The 23,603-nt window shown below is 45.6% G+C and overlaps 1 protein-coding gene across 1 annotated transcript in view; it reads left to right on the plus strand.

Annotated features, from left to right (window-relative positions):
- LOC144255848 (uncharacterized) overlaps positions 1 to 20,280 on the plus strand; it is an 88,473-nt gene extending 68,193 nt beyond the window's left edge. Inside the window, exons 5-6 of the mRNA XM_077800860.1 lie at positions 16,699 to 16,808; positions 20,267 to 20,280. Of these exons, the coding sequence (XP_077656986.1) occupies positions 16,699 to 16,761 (63 nt within the window). The 3' untranslated portion in view covers positions 16,762 to 16,808; positions 20,267 to 20,280. The remainder of the gene's footprint in view (positions 1 to 16,698; positions 16,809 to 20,266) is intronic.
- The last annotated feature ends 3,323 nt before the right edge of the window (positions 20,281 to 23,603 follow it).

The raw sequence follows: 23,603 nt of genomic DNA on the forward strand, positions 1-23,603 counted from the left end.
TTGCTGAGAATAAACTTTTTAGATTGATTTCATCCCATTTATTATTTGTTTTAATTCTTGTGCTATAGGTGTCTTATTAAGAAAATTGGGGCCTAATCCCACATGATGAAGATTAGAGCCTGCATTTCATTCTATTAGATGTAGAGTCTCTTAGGTTCTTCATACACTTTGAGTTGAGTTTTGTGCATGGTGAGAGATAGTGATTTGTTGAAGAGGCTATATTTTCTCCAGAGCATGTTTTTTGGCATCTTTCTTTAATATATTATAATTGTAATTTTGTGGGTTAGCCTCTGTGTCCTCTATTCTGTACCATTCATCTTCCAATCTGTTTTTTTTTTTTTTTTTTTTTTTTTTTTTTTTTTTTTTTTTTGCCAATGCCATGCTGTTTTGTTACCATTGTCTGTAATCTAGTTTAAGGTCTGGTGTAGTGATGCCACCTGCTTCACTATTCCTGCTAAGGATTGCTTTAGCTATTCTTGGTCTCTTATTTTTCCAGATAAATTTCATGGTTGCCTTTTCTATTTCTATGAGGAATGCCATTGGGATTTTGATCAGAATTGCAGTAAATCTGTATAGTGCTTTTGGTAGCATGGTCATTTTGATAATATTAATTCTGCCGATTTATGAGTAAGGTAGATTTTTCCATCTTCTAAGGTCTTTTTTGAATTTTTTCTTTAGGGTTTTGTAGTTTTTCTTGTTTAGATTTTTCATCTCTTTAATTAAGTTGCTTCCCAAGTATCTTATTTTTTGAAGTTATTGTAAATGTGGTAGTTATCTTCATTTCTTTCTCAAAAGATTGTTCACTAATATACAGAAATGACTTTGATTTATGGGTACTGATTTTATATCCTGCTACTTTGCTAAATTTATTTACTAGTTCTACATGTTTTCTGGTGGAGCTTTTTGAGTTTTCTAGGTATATAATCATATCTGGCATATGCAGGTAAATGGATAGCATTGGAGAAGATAATGTTAAGTGATGCTAGCCAATTCAAAAAAAAAAAATGCCAAATATTTTGTCTGATATAAAGAGGCTGACTTGTGGTAGGTAGGGGGAACATGAGAGAAATAGATGAATTCTAGATAGAGCAGAGAGGTGGGAAGAAAAGGAAGGGGGCAGGGGATTAGTAAGGATGGTGGAATGTAATAGAGTTCATCATCAAATATACATGTATGAAGACACAAATTGGTATCACCATACTTTATATACAATCAGGGATATGAAAAATTTTGCTCTATACATGGAATAAGAATTGTAATGCTTCTGTTGTAATTTATTTTAAAAAATCGATAAAAAATATGAAAAAATTGTTTATAAATTATATACATTAAATATATGCATGTTATATATAGAATATATATATGTTTATATATAGATCTAGAGGAAGGCAAGTCTCTTTCCTGAATTTAAAAAAAAAACAATTTATTAATTTGTTCTCACTTGCTATTAGAGCAGAATACATTTCACTTCATAGTACACAAGTGGAGCACAAAATTTTATTTCTTTTTTTTATGATAAGTAATCTTTATTTTTTTTATTGGTTGTTCACAACATTACAAAGCTCTTGACATATCATATTTCATACATTAGATTGAAGTGGGTTATGAACTCCCAATTTTACCCCAAATGCAGATTGCAGAATCACGTCGGTTACACATCCACAATTTTACATAATGCCCAATTAGTAATTGTTGTATTCTGCTACCTTTCCTATCCCCTACTATCCCCCCTCCCCTCCCCTCCCATCTTCTCTCTCTACCCCATCTACTGTAATTCATTTCTCTCCTTGTTTATTTTCCCATTCCCCTCACAAACTCTTATATGTAATTTTGTATAGCAATGAGGGTCTCCCTTCATTTCTATGCAATTTCCCTTTTCTCTCCCTTTCCCTCCCATCTCATGTCTCTGTTTAATGTTAATCTTTTCTTCCTGGTCTTCCTCCCTGCTCTGTTCATAGTTGCTCTCATTATATCAAAGAAGACATTTGGTATTTGTTTTTTAGGGATTGACTAGCTTCACTAAGCAAAATCTGCTCTAGTTCCATCCATTTCCCTGCAAATTCTATGATTTTGTCATTTTTTTATTGCTGCATAGTACTCCATTGTGTATAGATGCCACTTTTTTTTATCCATTCATCTATTGAAGGGCATATGGGTTGGTTCCACAGTCTAGCTATTGTGAATTGTGCTGCTATGAACATCCATGTGGCAGCATCCCTGTAGTATGCTCTTTTAAGGTCTTCAGGGAATAGTCCGAGAAGGGCAATAGCAGGGTCAAATGGTGGTTCCATTCCCAGCTTTCCCAGGAATCTCCAAACTGCTTTCCAAATTGGCTGCACCAATTTGCAGTCCCACTAGCAATGTACAAGAGTACCCTTTTCTCCACATCCTCGCCAGCACTTGTTGTTGTTTGACTTCATAGTAACTTGCAATCTTACTGGAGTGAGATGGTATCTTAGGGTGGTTTTGATTTACATTTCTCTGACTGCTAGAGATGGTGAGTATTTTTTCATGTACTTGTTGATTGATTGTATATCCTCCTCTGAGAAGTGTCTGTTCAGGTCGTTGGCCCATTTGTTGATTGGGTTATTTGTTATCTTATTGTCTAATTTTTTGAGTTCTTTGTATACTCTGGATATTAGGGCTCTATCTGAAGTGTGAGGAGTAAAAATTTGTTCCCATGATGTAGGCTCCCTATTTACCTCTCATTGTTTCTCTTGCTGAGAAAAAACTTTTTAGTTTAAGTAAGTCCCATTTGTTGATTCTTGTTATTAACTCTTGTGCTATGGGTGTCCTATTAAGGAATTTGGAGCCCGACCCCACAATATGTAGATCGGAGCCAACTTTTTCTTCTATCAGACACAGAGTCTCTGATTTGATATCAAGCTCCTTGATCCATTTTGAGTTAACTTTTGTGCACGGCGAGAGAAAGGGATTCAGTTTCATTTTGTTGCATATGGATTTCCAGTTTTCCCAACACCATTTGTTGAAGATGCTATCCTTCCTCCATTGCATGCTTTTACCCCTTTATCAAATATAAGATAGTTGTAACTTTGTGGATTAGTCTCTGTGTCCTCTATTCTATACCATTGGTCCACCCGCCTGTTTGGGTACCAGTACCATGCTGTTTTTGTCACTATTGCTCTGTAATATAGTTTGAAATCTGGTATAGCTATACCACCTGATTCACACTTCCTGCTTAGAATTGCTTTTGCTATTCTGGGTCTTTTATTTTTCCATATGAATTTCATGATTGCTTTCTCTATTGCTACAAGAAATGCCGTTGGGATTTTGATTGGCATTGCATTGAACCTATAGAGAACTTTTGGTAATATCGCCATTTTGATAATGTTAGTTCTGCCTATCCATGAACAGGGTATATTTTTCCATCTTCTAAGATCTTCTACTTCTCTCTTTAGGGTTCTGTAGTTTTCATTGTATAAATCTTTCACCTCTTTTGTTAGGTTGGTTCCCAAGTATTTTATTTTTTTGGAGGATATTGTGAATGGAGTGTTTTTCCTCATTTCCGTTTCAGAAGTTTTGTCGCTGATATACAGAAATGCCTTTGATTTATGTGTGTTGATTTTATATCCTGCCACTTTGCTGAATTCATTTATTTGTTCTAGTAGTTTCTTTGTAGACCCTTTTTGGGTCTTCTAGGTATAGAATCATGTCTCCCGCAAATAGTGATAATTTAAGTTCTTCTTTTCCTATTTTTATGCCTTTAATTTCTTTCGTCTGTCTAATTGCTCTGGCCAGTGTTTCGAGAACTATATTGAATAAAAGTGGTGATAGAGGGCATCCCTGTCTTGCTCCAGATTTTAGAGGGAATGCCTTCAATTTTTCTCCATTCAGAATGATGCTGGCCTGAGGCTTAGCATAGATAGCTTTTACAATGTCGAGATAAGTTCCTGTTATCCCTAGTTTTTCTAATGTTTTGAACATAAAGGGATGCTGTACTTTGTCGAATGCTTTTTCTGCGTCTATCGAGATGATTATATGGTTCTTATCTTTAAGTCTATTGATGTGGTGAATAACATTTATTGATTTCCATATATTGAACCATCCTTGCATCCCAGGGATGAATCCTACTTGATCATGGTGCACAATTTTTTTGATGTGTTTTTGTATTCGATTTGCCAGAATTTTATTGAGGATTTTTGTATCTAGGTTCATTAGATATATTGGTCTGTAGTTTTCTTTCTTTGAGGTGTCTTTGTCCAGTTTTGGAATCAGGGTGATGTTGGCCTCATAAAATGAATTTGGAAGAGCTCCCTCTTTTTCTATTTCCTGAAATAGCTTGAAAAGTATTGGTGTTAGTTCCTCTTTAAAGGTTTTGTAAAACTCCGCTGTATACCCATCCAGTCCTGGGCTTTTCTTGGTTGGTAGTCTTTTGATTGTTTCTTCAATTTCATCCATTGATATTGGTCTGTTCAAATTGTGTGTATCCTCCAGACACAATCTGGGCAGATCATAAGACTTAAGAAATTTACCTAGGCCTTCACTATCTTCTATTTTATTGGAGTATAAGGATTCAAAATAATTTCTGATTATCTTCTGTATTTCTGAAGTGCAGGGTGGACACATTTTTATGAGTGAATGAAGCCAGATTTTTGTTAAAAGCACATATCACAGGATTTTGTTTATATATAATTCTAGAAAATGCAAATTATTTTATAGTGTCAACAGGTTGGTGGTTACTTGTGCTCAGAGGGTGCAATTACAGAGAGCATAAATAATCTTTTGGGCAGAGTACAGTGGTGCACACCTGTTATCCCAGACACTTAGGAGGCTGAGGCAGGAGGATCACAAGTTTGAGACCAGCCTGGAGAATTTAGTGAGACCCTCAGCAAAGACCCTATCTCAAAACAAAAAAGTTAAAAAAATAAAGGGGTTGGGAATCTAATGCAATGGTAAAGTACCCCTGAGTTCAATCCCCAGTATTAAAAAAGAAAAAGAAAGAAAGAAAATTTGAGGATGATGAGGTGATGGAGAAGTTCACTATCTTGATTGTGTAGATGGTTTTGTGGATGTATATAATAAATTGTTCACTTTAAAATATGTGGTTGACTATCTGTAAAAAATATGTATTTTGGGGGCTGAGGTTGAGGCTCAGCAGTAGAGCACTCGCCTAGCACATGTGAGGCGCTGTGCTGGATCCTCAGCACCACATAAAAAAAAGAAAACAAATAAAAGTAAAGGTATTATGTCCAACCACAACTAAAAATAACATTTTAAAATATGTACTGTTGATTGCACATTGTTTAACCCTCAGTAAAGCTGTTTAAAAGTGAATGCCACTATACCAACATCCATCAAGTCCCACAGTGTAATTATGTGAATATCTTCCCGATACTTCAGTCAGGTAGGCCAGCACTGGCCACATCGTTCATTCCTTCATTTATCAAATGTAACCTCCATTAAGCAGCCCCAGTGCTAGGACATGAAGATGGACATGCTGGGTGCCTGATCTAAGGGGAGAAATGGATGAGGACACAGGTCCACATGGTGAGGCATGGGCCCCTGAAGACCCACACACAGGAAGCCACCAAGGCAAGGAGGAATTGGCTTCAGAGAGGAGGAGGCAACATTTTTATGGGTCTTGAAGAATGTGTAGGAGTTTGCCATGAGAAAAAGAGATATCTATTGCTGTGTAACGAATTACCCACCACTTAAAACTTCAAGGAACCATCTTATTATGTTCTTAAGAGTCTACAGGTCAGGGGCTGGGGCTAGGGCTCAGTGGTAGAGTGCTTGCCTTGCACATGTGAGGCCCTGGGTTTCATCCTCAGCGCCAAATAAAAATAAATACATGAAATAAAGGTATTGTGTCCATCTATAACTAAAACAAAACAACCGTCAGTAGGTCAGAAATGTGGGCAGGGCAGAGGGGAGGGAGCTTGTCTCTGCTCCTTAGGAAAACTAGAGACTGGAGCAACTTAAAAACTGGAGGCTGAAATGATCTGACATCTCCTGTGTCTGGCCAGGGTGACCCAGAAACTGGGACTGCCAGCCCCTCTCCCACAGGTGTGGCATGTGCTCTTTCCCATCAGGGTGCCCCGGAGAGGAAGTATTGCACTGGAGAAGAGGTTCTGCACTGCGTTGTGTGACAGCCTTGGAAGTCACAGACAGGACTGCCCCTGCATTCTATTAGCTGAAGCATCCTAAGCCCACCCAGATTCCAGGGGCTCTGATGGGGGAACTGCTCCACTGTGTTCAGGGAGTGTCGCTGATGATGAAAACATCTGATGTCCATGGAGCACTTACTTACACATGCCAACACCATTCTGAGCGCTCTTTAGTCAGGAACTCATGGAGTCTCCCCATCATCCTGAGGCATGGGGAACTTCTACAAAGTCAGAAAGTGGGCAAGCAGGAGAGCTGAGATTTGTACCCAGGCAGCTGGCTCCAATGTCCAGGCACCAGCCATTATACCACACTGCCTCCTATTAGCAGAGACCAGTGTGGCTGGACCATGTGGCGCCAGTGGGGAGGGCTGGAGCTGTGTCTGTAGGGGGGGCACCGGGCCAGGGTCTGAAGACCCTTGCCAGACACATGGAAGAGCCTGGAGTTCAGGCCAAGAACAGTAGGGAGCCGTGGAGGGGACTTCTGCAGAAAAACAGCGTGACCAGATCTGTGTCTCAGAATGAGCCCTGTAGGGATGAGCAGAGCGGGATCTGAAGGAGCCAGAGCCAGAGATGGCAGGCAAATCAGCAGTTGTTGCAAGGGCTCAGGGAAGACCTTGATGTGGGGAAGACAGGACGGGCTCCATGAGGGGGTCAGTAAGCGCTGTCCTTCAAATGGTCTGCAGTCCTTAAATATCTTGCGTTTGAATGACATTCTTTCTTTCTTTCTTTTGATGTTGGAGATTGAACTCAGGGGTACTCAACCACTGAGCTACATCCCCATCAACCCCCTTAAAGACGTTTCTTATTTTAAGACAGGCTGTCTCTAAGTTGCTGAGGATCTCACCAAGATGCGGAGGCCGGCCTTAAACTTGTGATCCTCTTGCTCCAACCTCCTGAGTTGCTGGGATTATAGGCATGTGCCACTGTGCCTGGCTGGAAGAACATTCTTACAATATATATACAATTTTAAAATTCTAAATAGTACAATACATTTAACATTTTAAAACATATGTGAAGTATAATAAATAAAATGTTTATATATTATGTAACAATACATAAATACATAATGTAAATATACAAATAACATAAATATAGAACATAATATCAATGCATAAATAATGTATAGATACATAATATAAATAATATATGTATGTATATATATATATATATATATATTTGTATTATAAAAGTGATATATAAAATTTTTTGGTGCTGGGGATGGAACCCAGGGCCTTGCTCATGCTAAACGTGTGCTCCTCCACTGAGCCATACCCTCAGCCCCTAATTTATATTAATTATAAATTATAACAAGTTAAATTATAATTTATATTATTATGCTTTTATAATAATATGTATTGTATATAAAATAACAGAAGCCCAGCTTAAAATAGAAAGCTCAAACTGTACTCCAATTTATTTCTTTATTATCTATTTCTTTACTTTGGTGGTCTCAGAAAGAGCCTTAAGTGTGCTGAGTGAGTGTTCTACCACTCACTGATCAACATCCCTCTCGTAATCTCAATTTATTTTATTTTATTTATTTATTTTGGTCCTGGGAATTGAACCCAGGGGTGCTTTACCACCAAGCTACACTCCCAGCCCTTTTCATTTTTTATTTTGAGAAAGGGTCAAACTAAGTTGCTGAGGCTGGCCTTGAACTTGCTGTTTTTTTGGTGCATTGCTGGGATTACAGGTTTGCAACACCACGTCCAGCACCTTGATCTTTATTGATTTATTTTTTATTTTTGTTTTTGTGGTACTGGGGATTGAACCCAGGGCCTGCTGCACTGAAATACATTCACAGTCTTTGGTTTGTTTAAAATGTACTTACCTCCTGTGCAGTTTACTCTCCTCCAGCCTCTACCTACTCTCTTGCCTCTCTGTCCTCTGGCATTCCAAATACTGCAGATCTCCTCAACCGGGCTCCTCTCTCTTGGGTGTTCTGAGTCCTTCTAGGTAAGGCCACAACTCCTGGTGGCCCTTCTGCCACAGCTCCAGCACTCACTGCATTCTGGCAATACCCCTCCTCACCCCTCAAATGATACAACTACACACACACACACACACACACACACACAGGTTCAAATTATAAATAGCACTTATTTATTTATTTTCAGTTTGACCCAATACCTTTATTTTATTTATTTATTTTATATGGGGCTGAGGATCAAACTCAGGACCTCCGCTGAGCCACAATGGCAGCCGGGTATTTTGCATTTATTCAGGTGGTAGGATTAGAGGCATTTTTCTATAATTTCTACTTTTCTAATTATTTTGCAATGAACTCATATAACTTTCATAACTTAACAAAATAGCATTCTGGGGCTGGGAGTGTGGCTAAGTGGTAGAGCGCTTGCCTAGCATGTGCAAGGCCCTGGGTTCCATCCTCAGCACCACCCAAAACAAATAATTACAAAAAGTCTTCAAGTCTCTTCTCCCCACTCCCCTCTCTCTTGCATCACTGGCTCTGGAGGAAGCCAGAGGCCCTGTCATGATGACACTCAAGCAGCCCCATGGAGAAGTCAGCATAATGAGGAACTGAGGCCTCCTGCCAACAGCCCTGCCAAGGTCTCGGCTTGGCACAGAATCACAGGCCACCACACACCTTGTAGATTCAAACAGCAATCCTTTATTCCCGAACTCACACCGGCCTCTACAAACACGTTCTGGGGAAATCCAAGTTCTGCCCGCACAATTCACCTACTCCACGAGGCTTTATCCCAAATCCCATTTGAATCTCAGGAGAACTCAATGGGAACAAGCAGCAGGAACACCCTAATCCCAGCAGCAATAATCTTCAACCTCCAACTTCCCTAAAACCCCTATTGTCTTAAACCTGGAACGCCTGAAACTTGTCTTAAACTGGGAACGCCCTAAACCCAAATTATCTTAAACCTGGATACTTCCTAAAACCTGCAGGATACACCCTCATCCTGGATCCACCCTGGTCATTGAGCAGGGTCACCTTTCTCAAACACACATGCAAGGGTCACAGCAAATTTCCAAGGCAAGTCCATTTAACATGGGGTACGCTGGCAAGGAAATATCGATGCGTCATACCTACTTGGCAATGGCCCTCAGCACAGCCCAGAGAGCGAGCCATGTCGCAGCAAATCCTCCAGCCCCAGTCCAACCCTCAGAACCGCGGTCCTGCAGCCTCATGAGACTGATCCAGAAGCACCCAGCTGAGCCACTCTGATTTCTGACCCACAGTCTATGTGGAAGAGGATTCAACGTATTGTGTTAATGCCACTTTTAAGTTCTAGGGTCATTTGTAACAGAGAAACGTCACTAATAGAGCGTTAGGAATGCATCCCTGAATTCCAGTTTGGATGTTAGGTTAGATGAGATTCAAGACTGGGAACTGTCATGGGGAAGAGGATAGTCTCTGTTTGGGGGATGTTGAGCTTGGGGGTCTTGGGTGAAGGTGGACCATGGACCATGCATATAAAGGTTTGAAGGTTAAAAGAGAAAGATCAGGAGAGGGAGAGGTGGGAAAAGAAACTTAGGGAAGAGTTCATGGAGCAGAGAGAGTACAGGGCCGAGGAAGGGCCTGAGATAAGACCACAGTGGAGGGGGCCTAGGAGAGGCCATCAAAGAGGCAGAAAGAGACTAGGGAACAGAGTAGTGTTTGGGAGAGGGAGAGCTTTGGAAAGCCATGGACTGAGAGGGGACTGTGAAGTCCCCAGGGGCACCTTGGTGGCCTTGCTGAGAGAGTAGCTCCAAGCTTTCAGTCTTCTAAGTTCTTGTCTGAGAGCTTTCCTCAGTGAAGTCACTCCTCGGTATCCTGGACACCCTCTCTGTCCCCACACGGATGCCAAAACCCCTGGGTGCTCAAGCTTCTTAAACAAAATGGCGCAGTATTTGTGTGTCACCTGTGCCTACTTCCTGTGTATTTTCAACCACCTCTAGAGGACTTAGAGTGCTAATTCGATACACATGCTATAGAAATTACTGTTATACTGCAATTTTATTTAAATCATCTTTTATTGTTGCATTTCTATTTTTAAAAATCTTTTCTCTCCATGGTCCAATTGGTGGATAAGAAACCTGAAGGTTGGGCCGACTGTCCGTTCTCCCACAGACAAAGGACAACCCACCCTCACCCTGGACCACGAATGTTCAGGCAAATTCTCCAACCCTGGGAAACGGATCACCTAGAGCTTGTGGGGAGAGGGGCTCCTCACATAGGTGGCCCCTGTTCCTTATGCTTACTCTGTTGGGAGTGGGTTTGTTTGATTTTTTCCTTGTACCTTTCAAGAGCTTTCTCAATTTCCTCTTCCTCTTTCCATGCTCCTGTCTGGAGAATGAAGTGTAGAGAAACCCACCTCTAAACATACACTCCACAGAAACGCACTTACGGATCCATGTTGGAGGGGGGGTTCCTCTTAAGATCCGTCCTCTTCTTGAGTAATTTCAGTGGTGGCAATTTCAAGGGGAGGGAAGGCTCCTTCAAAACTCCACGCAGCATCCACGTGGGACCCACTTGCCTTCCCTGGGTTCTCAAAGCCCAATGTAATCCAAGCTTATTAACACATAACATTTTGATTTGCCTTTTCAATATGTTCTGCACTGCATAAGCATAACAAATTTAATAATATCAGAAGTAAGGATTTCATATGTTAATTACAATGCTCTATGTCTTCAAGAAGCTCCATCCAGTTGGGCGTAACCCCTGTGGAAAAGAGATTGCTGTAAAGAGAGACAGTTTTTGGTCCTTTCTCCTGTTGAGGGCCACAGCCGAGTCGGGATGAATCATGGCATTTTTGCCAGAAGTAGTGGTTGAGAGGTGACACCAGCAAGCCATTAAGATGATGACTTTTGAGTTCTCGTGGAGTTCCCATTGAGTTCAGGTTGAGCTCTCGTGGGGATTCCTGAAGAGTTGGCATTGGTTGGGGAAGTGTTGGAGGAGGGATTTCCGGTTGGGGGTTCCTGGAGGAGATGCGTGGCGTTCAGGAGAGTTCCCACGAGCGTGTGTGGAGTGTGCTGGTGGAGTTCAGAAATAAAGTTGTTTCTGCTTCAGTGGCTCATGATTTGTGCCCAGCCAGACTGCGGCATCCTCCTCCCCATCCCCAAATCGCTGTATTGAAAGAAATCCCAAAGGAAAAAAAAATAAATTTCTTAGGTACAAAAAATGAGTTGAAATCTCCTGTTCTCCAGTGTCTCTGGGTGGGTTGCTCCAGAAGCAGAGAATGAGCTAAGGGTCCCAGTGTATGCTGTTTACTTGGAGCTAGGATGTCCCCGAGGGGAGAGGGAAATTAAGGGGAAGAGGAGCCATCAATAAAAGATTTATTATGGATCCTGCTGCCCATCCTGCTGGGAACTCTGGGACCCACTACAGGACATGTCCCATTTCAAAATTATCACCAGAGAGGGGAGCATCTGTTAATCACTGGTTAAGAGCTATTTCCAGGGGCCATTAATTCCCTGGCAGTCCACTGCATGGTGGCAACATTGGCCCCAGTTCCCAGATAAAGCCACAGACAAAGGCAGGCAGGTGCGGGAAGCAGAAGTAGGGCTGGTGCATGCTGAAGGGGTCAGAGTAGGGGAAAGGGGGTGGGCATAGATATCCCCAGGATGATACAGCGCAGACCCAAGTGCCCCTCGCTCAACCTCCAGCCCCAGCATAAGCTTGTTAGTTCCTGGATTGTGCCAACGTTCAATGCAGCTCTGAATTTTCCTGGGCCAGGAGAGATTCTGAATCTTCAGAGCTAAACCAGCCAGTAAATATTTTTTAGCATTTATAAGGCACTAGGTAGATACTAGTTAGGCCTGGAGACTCAGTTATGAGTCTTGATTTTTGTGCTGTACATGCATACAGTGTGCAGACTGTCAACTAGAGGTGGCATGTGAACCTCTAGTGGCAGACAGGGTCACTCTAGGGGGTTGAAAGAACACTTTAAATTTTTACTTTGTTAGTTATATATTTATTTTAATGAGTATCCAAAACATATTTTATAATTCAACTCTAGTTTGGTTTTCCTTTTCTACAACACTAAAGATCAAACCCAGAGCTGGGCATAGTGGCCCACGCTTATAAACCTAGTGACTCAGGAGGTTGAGGCAAGAAGATTGCAAGTTCAAGGTCAGCCTCAACAACTTAGTGAGACCCCACATCAAGATAAAATATTAAAAAGACTGGAGATGTACTTAAGTGGTAAAGCACCCTTAGGCTCAATTGCCAGTACATAAAAAAAAAAAGTTCCCACCCAGGGCCTCATACCTGCTAGGTAAGTAATCTGCCCCTGAGCTACATCCCCAGTTCTTGGTTTTCATGGATATTATTGCTTAGGATCTGACTGAGTTTAGAAGGTGAGCCAATCCAAAAGGTTACTAATGGGTGAATGTATTAAAAAAAAAAAAAACATGGTTAACACCAAACCCGGGTAAATATTAACCATAAAAAAATAAAATTCTGACACATGCTCTAACATAGATGCACCTTGAAAGTGTTATGCTAGGTGAAATAAGCCAGGCTCAGAAAACAAAATCATGGCAAAATTCCACTTGCCTTAGGTATCTCAAGTGGGAATATTCATGGAGACAAAGTAGAATAGGTATTACTGGAGGCTGTGGGGAGAAGGGAATGGAGTTATTATTTAATGAGGACAGAGCTTCTGTTTGGGATGATGGAAAGTTCCAGAGATTTGTAGAGGAATGGTTGTGTAACTTATTGCCACTGGAACCTGAAGTGAATGATGGTTAGGGGCTGAGGAGGCTGCTCAGTGGTAGAATGCTTGTCCAGCCTGCATGAGGCCCTGGTCTCAACCCCTAGAAACACACACACACACACACACGCACATGCACACACACATGGGTAACGTGGTAAACTTTATGTCATGTCTTTCTTACTACAGTAAAAAAGTGTGAGCATATAAAAACATCGATCTAAATAAAAATACCAAGTAATGTACACCTGGCAGTGCCCTGTAACAAAGGATGTTTGAGGAACTGGCAGGTGAACTTAGAGAAAGGACAGGTAGGTGGCTGGATGAAGGGTCAGGTAGACTCAGGAAGCAGATCCAAGAATCTGCCAAGGTGAAGAGGGAGGAAAGACACGGCAGGGGACATACTCTCCTGCCCTGGGGACAGCGGTGCTCTGCTCTGCTGGGGAGGACAGGGCAGAGCAGGTGCTGGTCGTCCCACTGGAGGGGTAATGTGGCTGGCTGCAGGCTGCTCAGAGAGCACAGCTCTTCCCCACTTCTGGTCCAACTCGTGAACAACGTCAAGGGGCCAGAGAAAACCCTTCAGAAGTCAAGGGTTGTCAGCCTGAGGCCACAAGATGGGCACGCCCACCATGGTGAGTGCGGGGCCTATGACATGTGCCAACCGTGTCCATGACAATAGTGCGGCTCCAGGCCTGGAGTGGTGGTGCACACTTGAAACCCAGCAGCGCAGGTGGCTGAGGCGGGAGGATGGTGAGTTCAAAGCCAGCCTCAGCAACTTAGTGAGACCCTGTCTCCAAATGAAAATCTGAAAAGGGCTGAGGATGTGGCTTCATGGTTAAGCACCCCTGGGCTGAAACCCAGGTACAAAAAATAAAAATAAAAAAGTGGGGTTCCATCCTGGTAATGTTTTATATTGCGACAAGTTCTTCCTGATGTATGGTGGGGGGAGAGAGGAAAACATCCTTCCAACACAGGCTGCTCTGCCCACCATGCTCTCCGGGAGTAAGCCCTGCCCCTCCTACCTTCTTTGGCCACAGGCCACCTGAGACCACATCCCTGCATTGAGGACACTGGTAGACTTTCAAGATGTATATTCTTCCTTCCACTTGATCCCTCAGTGCAAAACATAAACATCACCCAGTCCTAACTTAAAGACACTGGCCATGTTGGTTTGTTGGGAGAGACCCAGGGCAGGTAGGGAAGGGGTCTCCAACATGGCACTTACCTGAGACACAACAGATGCCTCCTTTGAGGTGTCCATGCCCTCATACTCTCTCTTGCTCTTCGGTGACCCTGTCTCATTTGTCATCACTGACTGGATGGTCCCCCGTGAGTCTCAGCTCCACAGAGACAAGGCCAAGGCCAAGTCAGTCACACTGCTGTGTCACCACCACTAACCTGGGGCCTGAGGCCAGGAGGCACTCAGTAACTACCCATCAAATAAACTCACAGCACATGCTGGTGCCTGACCCCGAGCCACAGACTTGATGACCGTTCTCTTAACAAATTACAATCACCCTACGACATAGAGCTTCTGAATAATTTTTTAATTTTATATTGTTTTGGGGGCTACCAGTGATTGAACTCAGGGGCACTTGACCACTGAGCCACATCTGCAGCCCTATTTTGTATTTTATTTAAAGACAAGGTCTCATCGAGTTGCTTAGCACCTTGTTGTTTTTTTAAATTTTTATTCTTTAGTTTTAGGTGGACATGATATCTTTATTTTTTTATGATGTTGAGGATGGAACCCTGTTCCTCACACGTGCTAGGCGAGAGCTCTGTCACTTGAGCTACAACCCCAACCCTTAGCGCCTCGCTTTTGCAGAGGCTGGTTTTGAACTCACAATCCTCCTGCCTCAGCCTCCCAAGCCGCTGGGATTTCAGGTGGGCATCACCGTGCCTGGCTTTATCTTATGTTTGAGGCGAGGTGTTGCTTACATTGACCAGGTTGGCTTCCAACTCCTGGGCTCCAGTGATTCTCGTTGTCTCAGCCTTCTGCACAGCAGGGACAGCGGGGACTACAAGGTCATGCCACCATGACTGGCTTCTTATTTTTTTAAACAAGGCTGTTCTGGAGCTGGGGCTGGGGCTTGGTGGTAGAGCTGCTTGCCTAGCTTGGGTGAGGCACTGGGTTCGATCCTCAGCACCACATAAAAATAAATAAAATAAAGGTTAGAAAAATACAACAACATGATTTAAAAAACAGACAAACAAGCAAGATTGTTCTGATGTCTCAATTTTACAGATGAAGCCGTGGAGGCTGGGGCTGGGTAACTTGCTGTAGCAGACACTGTGGGTGCTCCACCCACGACCCCCTCCCATCCCGCTCAAGGCCCTGACTGTGGGGGGGCATATTATTGGTAGAGTCTGGGACACATACGCTGGCAGAGGCTCAGCCACTTAGTTTCCCCACTTGTCCTGGGGAGTCCGTGTCTTGCAGCATGACAGATGAGCCATGTCTTGCAGGTATAGTGAACTGTGTGTGGACAGTCAAAGGGGTGGGACTGGAATGAGGGTGAACAGGAGAAAATAAGGTCCCTGTGGCCCCCAGAGGGAACCTCAGTTTTCCCACTGTCATTACTGGGTTTGGGCAGCCTAAGCCATCCTGTGTCACAGAATCAAAGCCCCAGGCCCAGCACCACACTTGCCATCCCAAGCAATCCTCCCTGAGAAATCTCCAGTGGGGTGTGCCGGCTGGGTTTTTTGTTGTTTTGGTTGGTTTGGGGTTTGGTTTGATTTGGTTTTTCAAACACAAAGCAACTGAAACAAACACAGAGCCATTAAAACCTCCAAGTGAGGGCAGCCGCTGTCCTCTGGCAGAGGGTGGCCAGAGTCGGCCCCTGGGAAGCTTGCCCTGTTGTTCCTCAGTGGAACACGCTGGTGGCCAGTGGACTTGTCTGTGTGTCAAGTGTCAATGAAAACAAGTTGACTTACAAAGTACTAAAGTCCCAGATGTGGTGTCGCACGCCCGCAATCCCAGTGACTCGGAAGGCGGAAACTGGGGAATCGCGAGTTCCAGGTGGACCTGGACAAGTCAGTGAGGCCCTGTCTCAAAAACAGAAGGGGCCACACACATGTGGGAGGCTGAGACGGGAGGATTGCAAGTTCAAAACCAGCCTCAGCCTCGGGGAGGTGCCAAGCAAGTCAGTGAGTCCCTGTCTTTAAATCAAATAGAAAATAGGGCTGGGGAGGTGGTTCAGTGGTGGAGTGCCCCTGAGTTCAATCCCCTCCCAAAAAACCAGAAGGGGCTGAGGGTGTGGCTATGAGGTCAAGTACTTTTCTAGCAGGTGTGGTCCTGGGTCCACATTCAGTACCAAAAAAGAAAGAGGGAAGAGGGAGAGAGGAAGAAAGGAAGGAGGCAGAGAGGGAGGGAGGGAAAGAGAAAGTCCTGAAGTGGTGCTGAATGGACGGGTTTGGAATCATTTCCAACACAGCCAGTGGCGTGGTGCGTGTTGTCTGCAGGGCAGGCTGAACAGATGTTGGCTGCAAGATAGCCCATGCACTCAAACCCCCCTCTATCTGGTCCTTTATCACCTGTTTGTGTCAAGTCCCGCTCAAGGCTGAGCACTCAACCCCCCTTGGGCCAACAAGGCAGCTTGCAGACCCAGAGGCCCCATTAGATTTGGGCTATAAAAACTCCCTCCTGCCAGGCCCCCCTCTCTCTTGCTCTCTTTCTCTTGCTCTTTCTCTCTTGCTCTCTCTCTCTCTTGCTCTTTATCTTTCTTGCGTGCACTCTGTCTCTCTCTTGCTCTTGCTCTCTCCCTGTTCATCTCTTCTCTTCTTTCTCTCTCTCTCTCTCTTTCTCTCTCTCTCTCTTTCCTTCCTTCTTTTCTCTTTGTTGCACTGCTGCAATAAAGATCTTTTGGTCACTCCGAGTGTTGTGGTCACTTTCCTTTCAGTGCGGGGACAGGAGGAAGATGTCTGCGTCTGGCATGCGTGTGGCCGAACACACAATTGCCTAGAACCAGGCAGCAGAAACTAGAACGACGGTGGCCTCCCGGAAATGCAGGTGGGTGGCTGAGGGTTGTTTTTAATTTTATCCCGTATGCATTCATGAGCAGCCAGTGTTTATAAAAGTGTGTGTCTGCCCCATCCCCAGGGTGCCCGTGTTCCCTTGGGGACAGGGTATTGTGGTGCTCCACCTCCACCCCCTCACTCTAACCTGTCCCTGCTGGGTGGTGGGGCCCTGGAGACATTCTTGGCCTCTCTCAACTCCCATTTCCCTGTGGTACAAGGTGAGACTGGACCAGGTTTCCCCCAAGACCCCTCCCATTCCAATGTCCCATGTGCTGTGACTTGGTAAACCCAATCCAGGGCCCAAAGCTGCCCTGATGGGCAACAAACTTCTCCACCCAGCCCACCCCACGACCCGGACCTGGGCCTCTGAAGCCTCCCAAGATGGCGGGACAGCACACCCAAACAGCAGCAGTGCTTGGGCAGGTGTCCCCGCATCCAGGCAGCCTCTACCCCGCCTCTGCTACCAGCACCCTGACTGTGCCCTAAGACCCCCCTCACCCTGTGTGGACCTTGAGAGACCCTCCCTGCTGACCCAGGATAGTGCATATGCTTCCCCAGGCCCTGGTTCCACAGCCCAGGGACGCGGTGACACCAGGACGAGGGGCTCTCCCCACGGTGGGGTTCCCTGGAGAGTGGTCCATTCCTTGGTCCCCCAGGGTCTGGAGCCACCCAAGCCCTAGTCCTCCTCCCATCCATCCCAGCAGCTCTCCCCTGACCAGGAAATCCCTCTTTGGCCTAAGTTGTCACCTCTGTCATGTGCGAACCCTGAACCCTGATGGACAGGAGAGCAGCCCTGTTGCTAAGACAGCAGCTGAGATCAAGTGCATCTTCACCCTCATCCCACCCAGGAGCCACCTGGGGAGGGTGATCTCAGCAGGCCTGAGAGCCCACAGCCCTCCACTCTGCCCTGGAGAGTCAGGCCCAGGCCCCACCTGGAGGAAGAAAGCAAGCTCTTTCTTCCTGGAGGGCGGCAGGGCTCACTGAGTGCCCACTTCCTTTTCTAGAGCCCAGAGCGGTCAGGAAGCAGCCAGCGCAGGAAGGGCAGCCTGTGCCCAGGGACTGGCTAGAGGCTGCCAGGAGTCCCCTGCTGGGTTCAGGTTCCCCCAGCCATTGGGAACTCAGGCCTGGGATGGACGAGGCCTTGGAGACAGTCACAAGCTCAGCCCTCAGCAGCTGAGGACGTTGGCCAGAGCCTATGACATTAACATTTTCAGACATCACCTAAAAATGGGGGGATTCAGCCCCTTTCCCAAGAGGAGCTGCAGAGGGGGTGAGCTGCAGGGGGAGCCTGGCAGAGGAGGTTACCCTTGTCCTTTCCATCAAAGGGACACAGGCTGGGAGTGGGCACGGACAGTGGTTCTCCTTTTTCAGATGGGAGAACCAAGGCTCAGACAGGACATGCTGGGTCCTGAGAACTACGAGACCCCCCCCCCCCATTCTCCAGGTTCCTCCTAAATAACCACAGCAGCTGTCCGGGCTGCACAATGTGGCCTATGGAGCTTGGTGAGCAATTATCACACCTGCAAAGAACCACAAGGGTCTTTTGGCTCGATGGGCCTCCTCCCTATCCCATCCGAGGGCAGCACACAGCACCACTGACCCTTGCTGTGCAAGAACTCAGTCCAGGGCTGCCAGATCTCCTGATCACCTGGAACCCGGGAACGCAGCCTGGGTCAGCCCTGGGGGAGGGAAGCCTGGTCCTGAGCACATAGCCAGAGGGGGACTTCCCTGTGTGTGCCGATGGCCTGCGAGGAGGGCTAGTGCAAGAGGTGGCAGGGTCTCCCCAGGGCACTGGCCTCCCCTTTGTCACAGGGCACCTCTCTACACCCACCTCCTCCCAAGCCACCTAAGGAACAGAAACAGTAGTTAGGGCCTCCACTGTCTGCAATGACACAAACCTGGGCTCTTGGCCACTTGTAGCTGTGTGACTTCTGGCAAGTTACTCAACCTCTCAAAACTTCAGTTTCTTCATCTGTAAAACAGGGGAGGAGAGCCTCTCTTTGTAGGAGAATAATGCTGCTCAGCAAATCCCATCATTCTTATCAATAAACACATCATGGTTCCAGAAGCCTTGGCGCACGCCTGTCATCCCAGCAGCTCAGGAGGCTGAGGTAGGAAGATCACCAGTTCGAGGCCAGCCTCAGCAACTTAGAAGACCTTGTCTCAAAAATAAAGGAGATGGAGGCTGGGGATAGAATTCAGCAGTAAAGCACCCTGGGTTCAATCCCCAATACCGCAAAAGAAATAAAAATAAAAAGGTATTGTCCATTTCCTGTTCTAATACACTTCATGCCCCCGGCTATGGGGTTAACACAAGTAGTTACCCAGGAGTTTTCCAGCCCTGGATAAACAGGGAGTCACCTAAGCAAAATCTTATGCCCAGGCCTAATTCAAAAAGGAGAGAAGGGAGACAAGGCAGCCCACCTCTCAGCCTTGCCCTGGCTTAAAGTGGAAAACCACTGATCTAGTCTACTGGCCTCCAGACAGATAGGGAAACTGAAGCACAGTGAGGTGGTGTGACTGAAGCAAAGTCACACAGCAAGCAGGAAGCAGGGCTGGACCAGAAGTTCCATGCTGACTCCTGCGTGCTGCCCCAGCTCATCTAACCCTTAGTGTGTTAGCAACACTCAAGGCCTCCAGGGCCAGACATGAAAGTGGCAAAGAGGGCTCAGCTGCACTTGGGTATCGTGGAAACTGGCAGGACAGCACCAGCAATCCTTGCTGTGTGAGAACTCAGTCTGGGGCTGCCAGATGTCCTGGTAACTTTGAAGGACAGTTAGAAACCTGAGTTTTTGTGCAAACTTTCCTGAATCTTAAGAATACGTTCTAGGGCTGGAGTTGTGGCTGAGTGGTAGAGGGCTCACCTAGTATGTGTGAGGCACTGGGTTCGATCCTCAGCACCACATAAATATAAAATAAAGATATTGTGTCCTCCTAAAACTAAAAAAATAAATATAAGAAAAGAATTACGTTCTAATTCCAAGCAAATTTTTTAAATATTTATTTTTTAGTAGTAGTTGGACACAATACCTTTATCTTATTTATTTATTTATTTATTTATTTATTTTTATGTGGTGCTGAGGATCCATCCCAGGGCCTCTCACATGCTAGGTGAGCGCTCTACCACGGAGCCACAGCCCCAGACCCCAAGCAAATTTTAAACCTGAGCAACCAACCAACAAAAACCTGGAGCCAGGTGCGCTCCTCCGGTTACTGTAAGTTTGCGACCTCCGTTCAGGATTTCAGGGTAGGACCTGGGGATGATTTTTTGGCACCAAGTCAGGATGACATGAGAGGTTCTTGGAAAGTATCTGTCTCTGTAGATCAGTGTCTGGTCCTGGTGGCTCGAATTCTGCCGTTAGCTATGTGTTCCTGTGAGTGAAACAGTGCTCTCCCCGGATATTCTTGCCAAAAGATTTCGAAGAGTTAATTACAAATATCTTTGTCTAGAGGACAGATCTAGGTAGTGTCCTGGACCTGGAAGAACAGAAAAAAGTAATATTGACAAGAGCAATTGGACGACACTGAGCAGTTCTGATGCCCCAGGTGCCACCCCAAGACCTAGGGACACAGAGCGCCACCAAAGCTTCTGAGAGGGTGAAGCAAGGCACGTGTATATTTTAGGTAAGAAGCTGCCAATATTCCCCCAAAATACCACCCCTGAGGCTGAGATCAGACAGCTGGTGTCTTGCCAGCCAGAAAGCATCCGCCACATTTGCCATCTCAAAATAAGTCTGGTGTCTTCCAGGGACAAAAGTTTTAGCTGCCAAATGAATCGCTGGGGCTCAGCGGAGGCTCTGGCCACCTGACGTTCTGCCCAGAGTCCTCGCAGTGCCGAGGGGACGGCAGAGGGAGGCGGGCAGGCAGGGGAAGCTGTGCCTCGACACTTTTCCATAAAATGCTGATCTTAGGTCTAGACAACAGAAAAGATGCCGCTAAAATTACTACGAAGCCTTTCCCCAAAAGGCATTCAGTTACCTCGAATTTGAAAACTGCGCTGGTGGAAGCCTCTCCTCTTGGCCTGTCCTGGGTTTCCACACGAGGGCTCTGGAAGAGGACTCCAAGATTAGGGATGCAATGAAGGAGAGGCAGAGGCCTGGAGAGGATTTCCCAGGAAACAAATGGGGGTGTGGGGGAGGACCAGATTCTTCACAAACTCCCTTCTCTCTACTCCAACACGCTGAGTTCATCCAGTGTGCCAAGCCCTTCCCACCACGGGGCCTGGGGATCTGTGGACCATCGTCACCAATGCCCCAGCCCCCAAGCCCGTACACATCACCTCTTTACTCCTTAGGCCCAGCCCTACCATCCCTTTTTCTCAGGAGCGGTCTGTACGTCCGAAATTCAGTTCCCTTGCTCCTAGCAGCACCCAGCCCAACCGAATCGCACTGTAGCATCATACCCACTGCCGAGCTTGCCTGAGCAAAGCTGCGTAAAAATCACCTGGAGAGTCTGTGCAATCTCGGATTCCTGGGCTCCATCCACAGAGATTCTGGCTCAGCAGATCCAGGGGCCTGGGAATTGCATTTCTAACCAGTTCCCAGGTGAGGGTGATATCGGGCCTGCGCTATCCATGACAGTAGCCATTAGCCTCCTGTAGCTACTTAAGTGAAAATCAAAGTTAAATCAAATTAAAAATAGTAAGCCAGGTGAGGCAGAGCCCATGCCTATAGTCCCAGCTACTTGGGAGGTGGAGGATGGCTGGATTTTAGGAGTTCAAGGCCAGCCTGGGTAGCACAGCAAGAGCTCATCTCTAACAAAAGTAGTCACACTAGTCACATTTCAAATGCTCAACAGCCACATGGGGCAGGTGGCAGCCATGCGGGATGGTCCAAATGGAGAACATTCCCCTGTCTGCAAAGGTTCTCTCGTCAGCTCTGGTCTAGACTCCGGAGCACACGTCATGTTGGAAATCGTGGGCTCCCCTGTGAGTTTTTCACGGCTGCTGTCTCGAGCAATCAGAAAGCAGATTCCCCGAGGACGGGGACTAATGCTGTTCAGCTCATAGGAAGAAATATTTGTTGAAGAAAAGGATGGCTAAACAATGGATGGATGGAGGGAGAGACTGATGGTCAGCTGGACAGAACTCCAGAAGGGTTAGAGATACCTGGTGGCCTGAATCCTCTTTGGGATCAGATCCACACCTCCTTTACTGACCGGGCACGCTCCCTCCATTCAATACTAGAATCCTGACCCCAGACTCGAGCAGCCGAGGACTGTCCCCCAGGTCCTGGACGGCCATGCCCTGTTTAAAACTGAGAGGAAGCCACTGATGGAAAAGAATGTCGATGCTAAAATGCCTTTACTCTTTTGTGTTCCTGGCTACCTAGCAAACAGGGGCTGACAATCTGCCTTTAATAGCTCCAGCTCTGAGTGTCTTAAACACATTTCTTTCCAACTAAGTAACCCAAATAAATTTAGCAAATTTTTTTAAATAATGAGAAATAATTAAAGAACAGATGGTGTTGCTTACTTTGAAATTTTTGCTCTAAAATAGATTTTGTGTGCACCTTGGTTAGAGTTCATCCTCCCCCCCCCCTTTGTATCCATGTGTTAGAAAAGGAGATCAGCTCACTAATGACCTGGCTGTCTTTTCCCTACAAGATCCCAATTTAAGAATCTCATTTCATTCTAAGAAAATTAATTCAAAATGCCAAAAGATTTAAAAATGTATTAAGATTCCCCTTAGACTAGAAAGCAAAAAAAGGAGTTTTCATTTGTCAGCTTAAAATCACCTTGGGTAGTAAAGACTGAAATTTAGTTTTTAAGACTTGATCCCTAGAATTGAGCTCTTGGCAGAACTATAGGTTCCATATGTCCACAGAATGTTTCATTTAAAATATATGTGCTTTTAAATTGGTCTCTGACCATTTCTGTGCCATGGTCTCTAACCACTCCATGCATTTTCCCAACCCTTAGAGCCTTGTTCTCCTCAAAAGTGAGACTCTTTTATTTGCATTGGAGGTAACCCCTTTCCAGCATGCCAAAACCTGTTCACTTTCAAAGCCACTTTTGGAGATTTTATAGCCTGAAATGAATGGAATAAAATTTAAATTTAATAAAATGTGAGATCTGAACTAAAAAAAAATGAACTTGTTTAAAAGTCAGCTACCCAGAAAATATTGAGGAAAATATTCTGAGGAAACCCCACAGGGCAGAGGGAGTGGAAAGCCAGACCATCGTTAGCCTGTCAAACGTCATTTGGGGCTGGCTTTAGAAAAGAACCAGAACTGGGGATGCAATGCAATTATTTAAATCCAGAAAGAAAAATGTTTGCTCCCAAATCTGGCAGGAGATGATTGCCTCTGACTCCAACTGATTCTGCACATGGGCCCGGGAAGCTTCCGGCCTAGGAGAGCGCCCAGGACACCGTGTCACACCTGGGCTTGGAGTGTAGTGTGAAAAGGAGAAGGGCCTTCCTGGCCTTGCCTCAGATGGACTCAGGGTTGCACTCGAGGCCTCCTGGGGGAGCCAGCCACATTTTTCTTTAAACCATAGGTTATAACAAGAGGGGATTTCTCTTCCTTTGTTTCTCTGTCTCTGCCTTTGTCCCTGGCTGGCACCCCCTCCTATGCCCCTGCAGCTCTCTGTCTTTCCCTCCTTCTGGCTCCTGGGAGTGCGAAGGCCTTGGCTGGCTGTCACACAGGCCCAGAGAAGGAGGCCACTCAGGGCTCCACCAGCCTCAGGGTATTTATTACACCCTCCCCCAGCCCCAGTCCCTCTGCAGCCTCCAGGGCTGCAGCTTCAAGGCCGTGAGGTCTGTTGCACACACCCACGGAAGGGCCTC

The sequence above is a fragment of the Urocitellus parryii genome, chromosome 7 (assembly GCF_045843805.1).
Source record: "Urocitellus parryii isolate mUroPar1 chromosome 7, mUroPar1.hap1, whole genome shotgun sequence".
Lineage (NCBI taxonomy): Eukaryota > Metazoa > Chordata > Mammalia > Rodentia > Sciuridae > Urocitellus > Urocitellus parryii.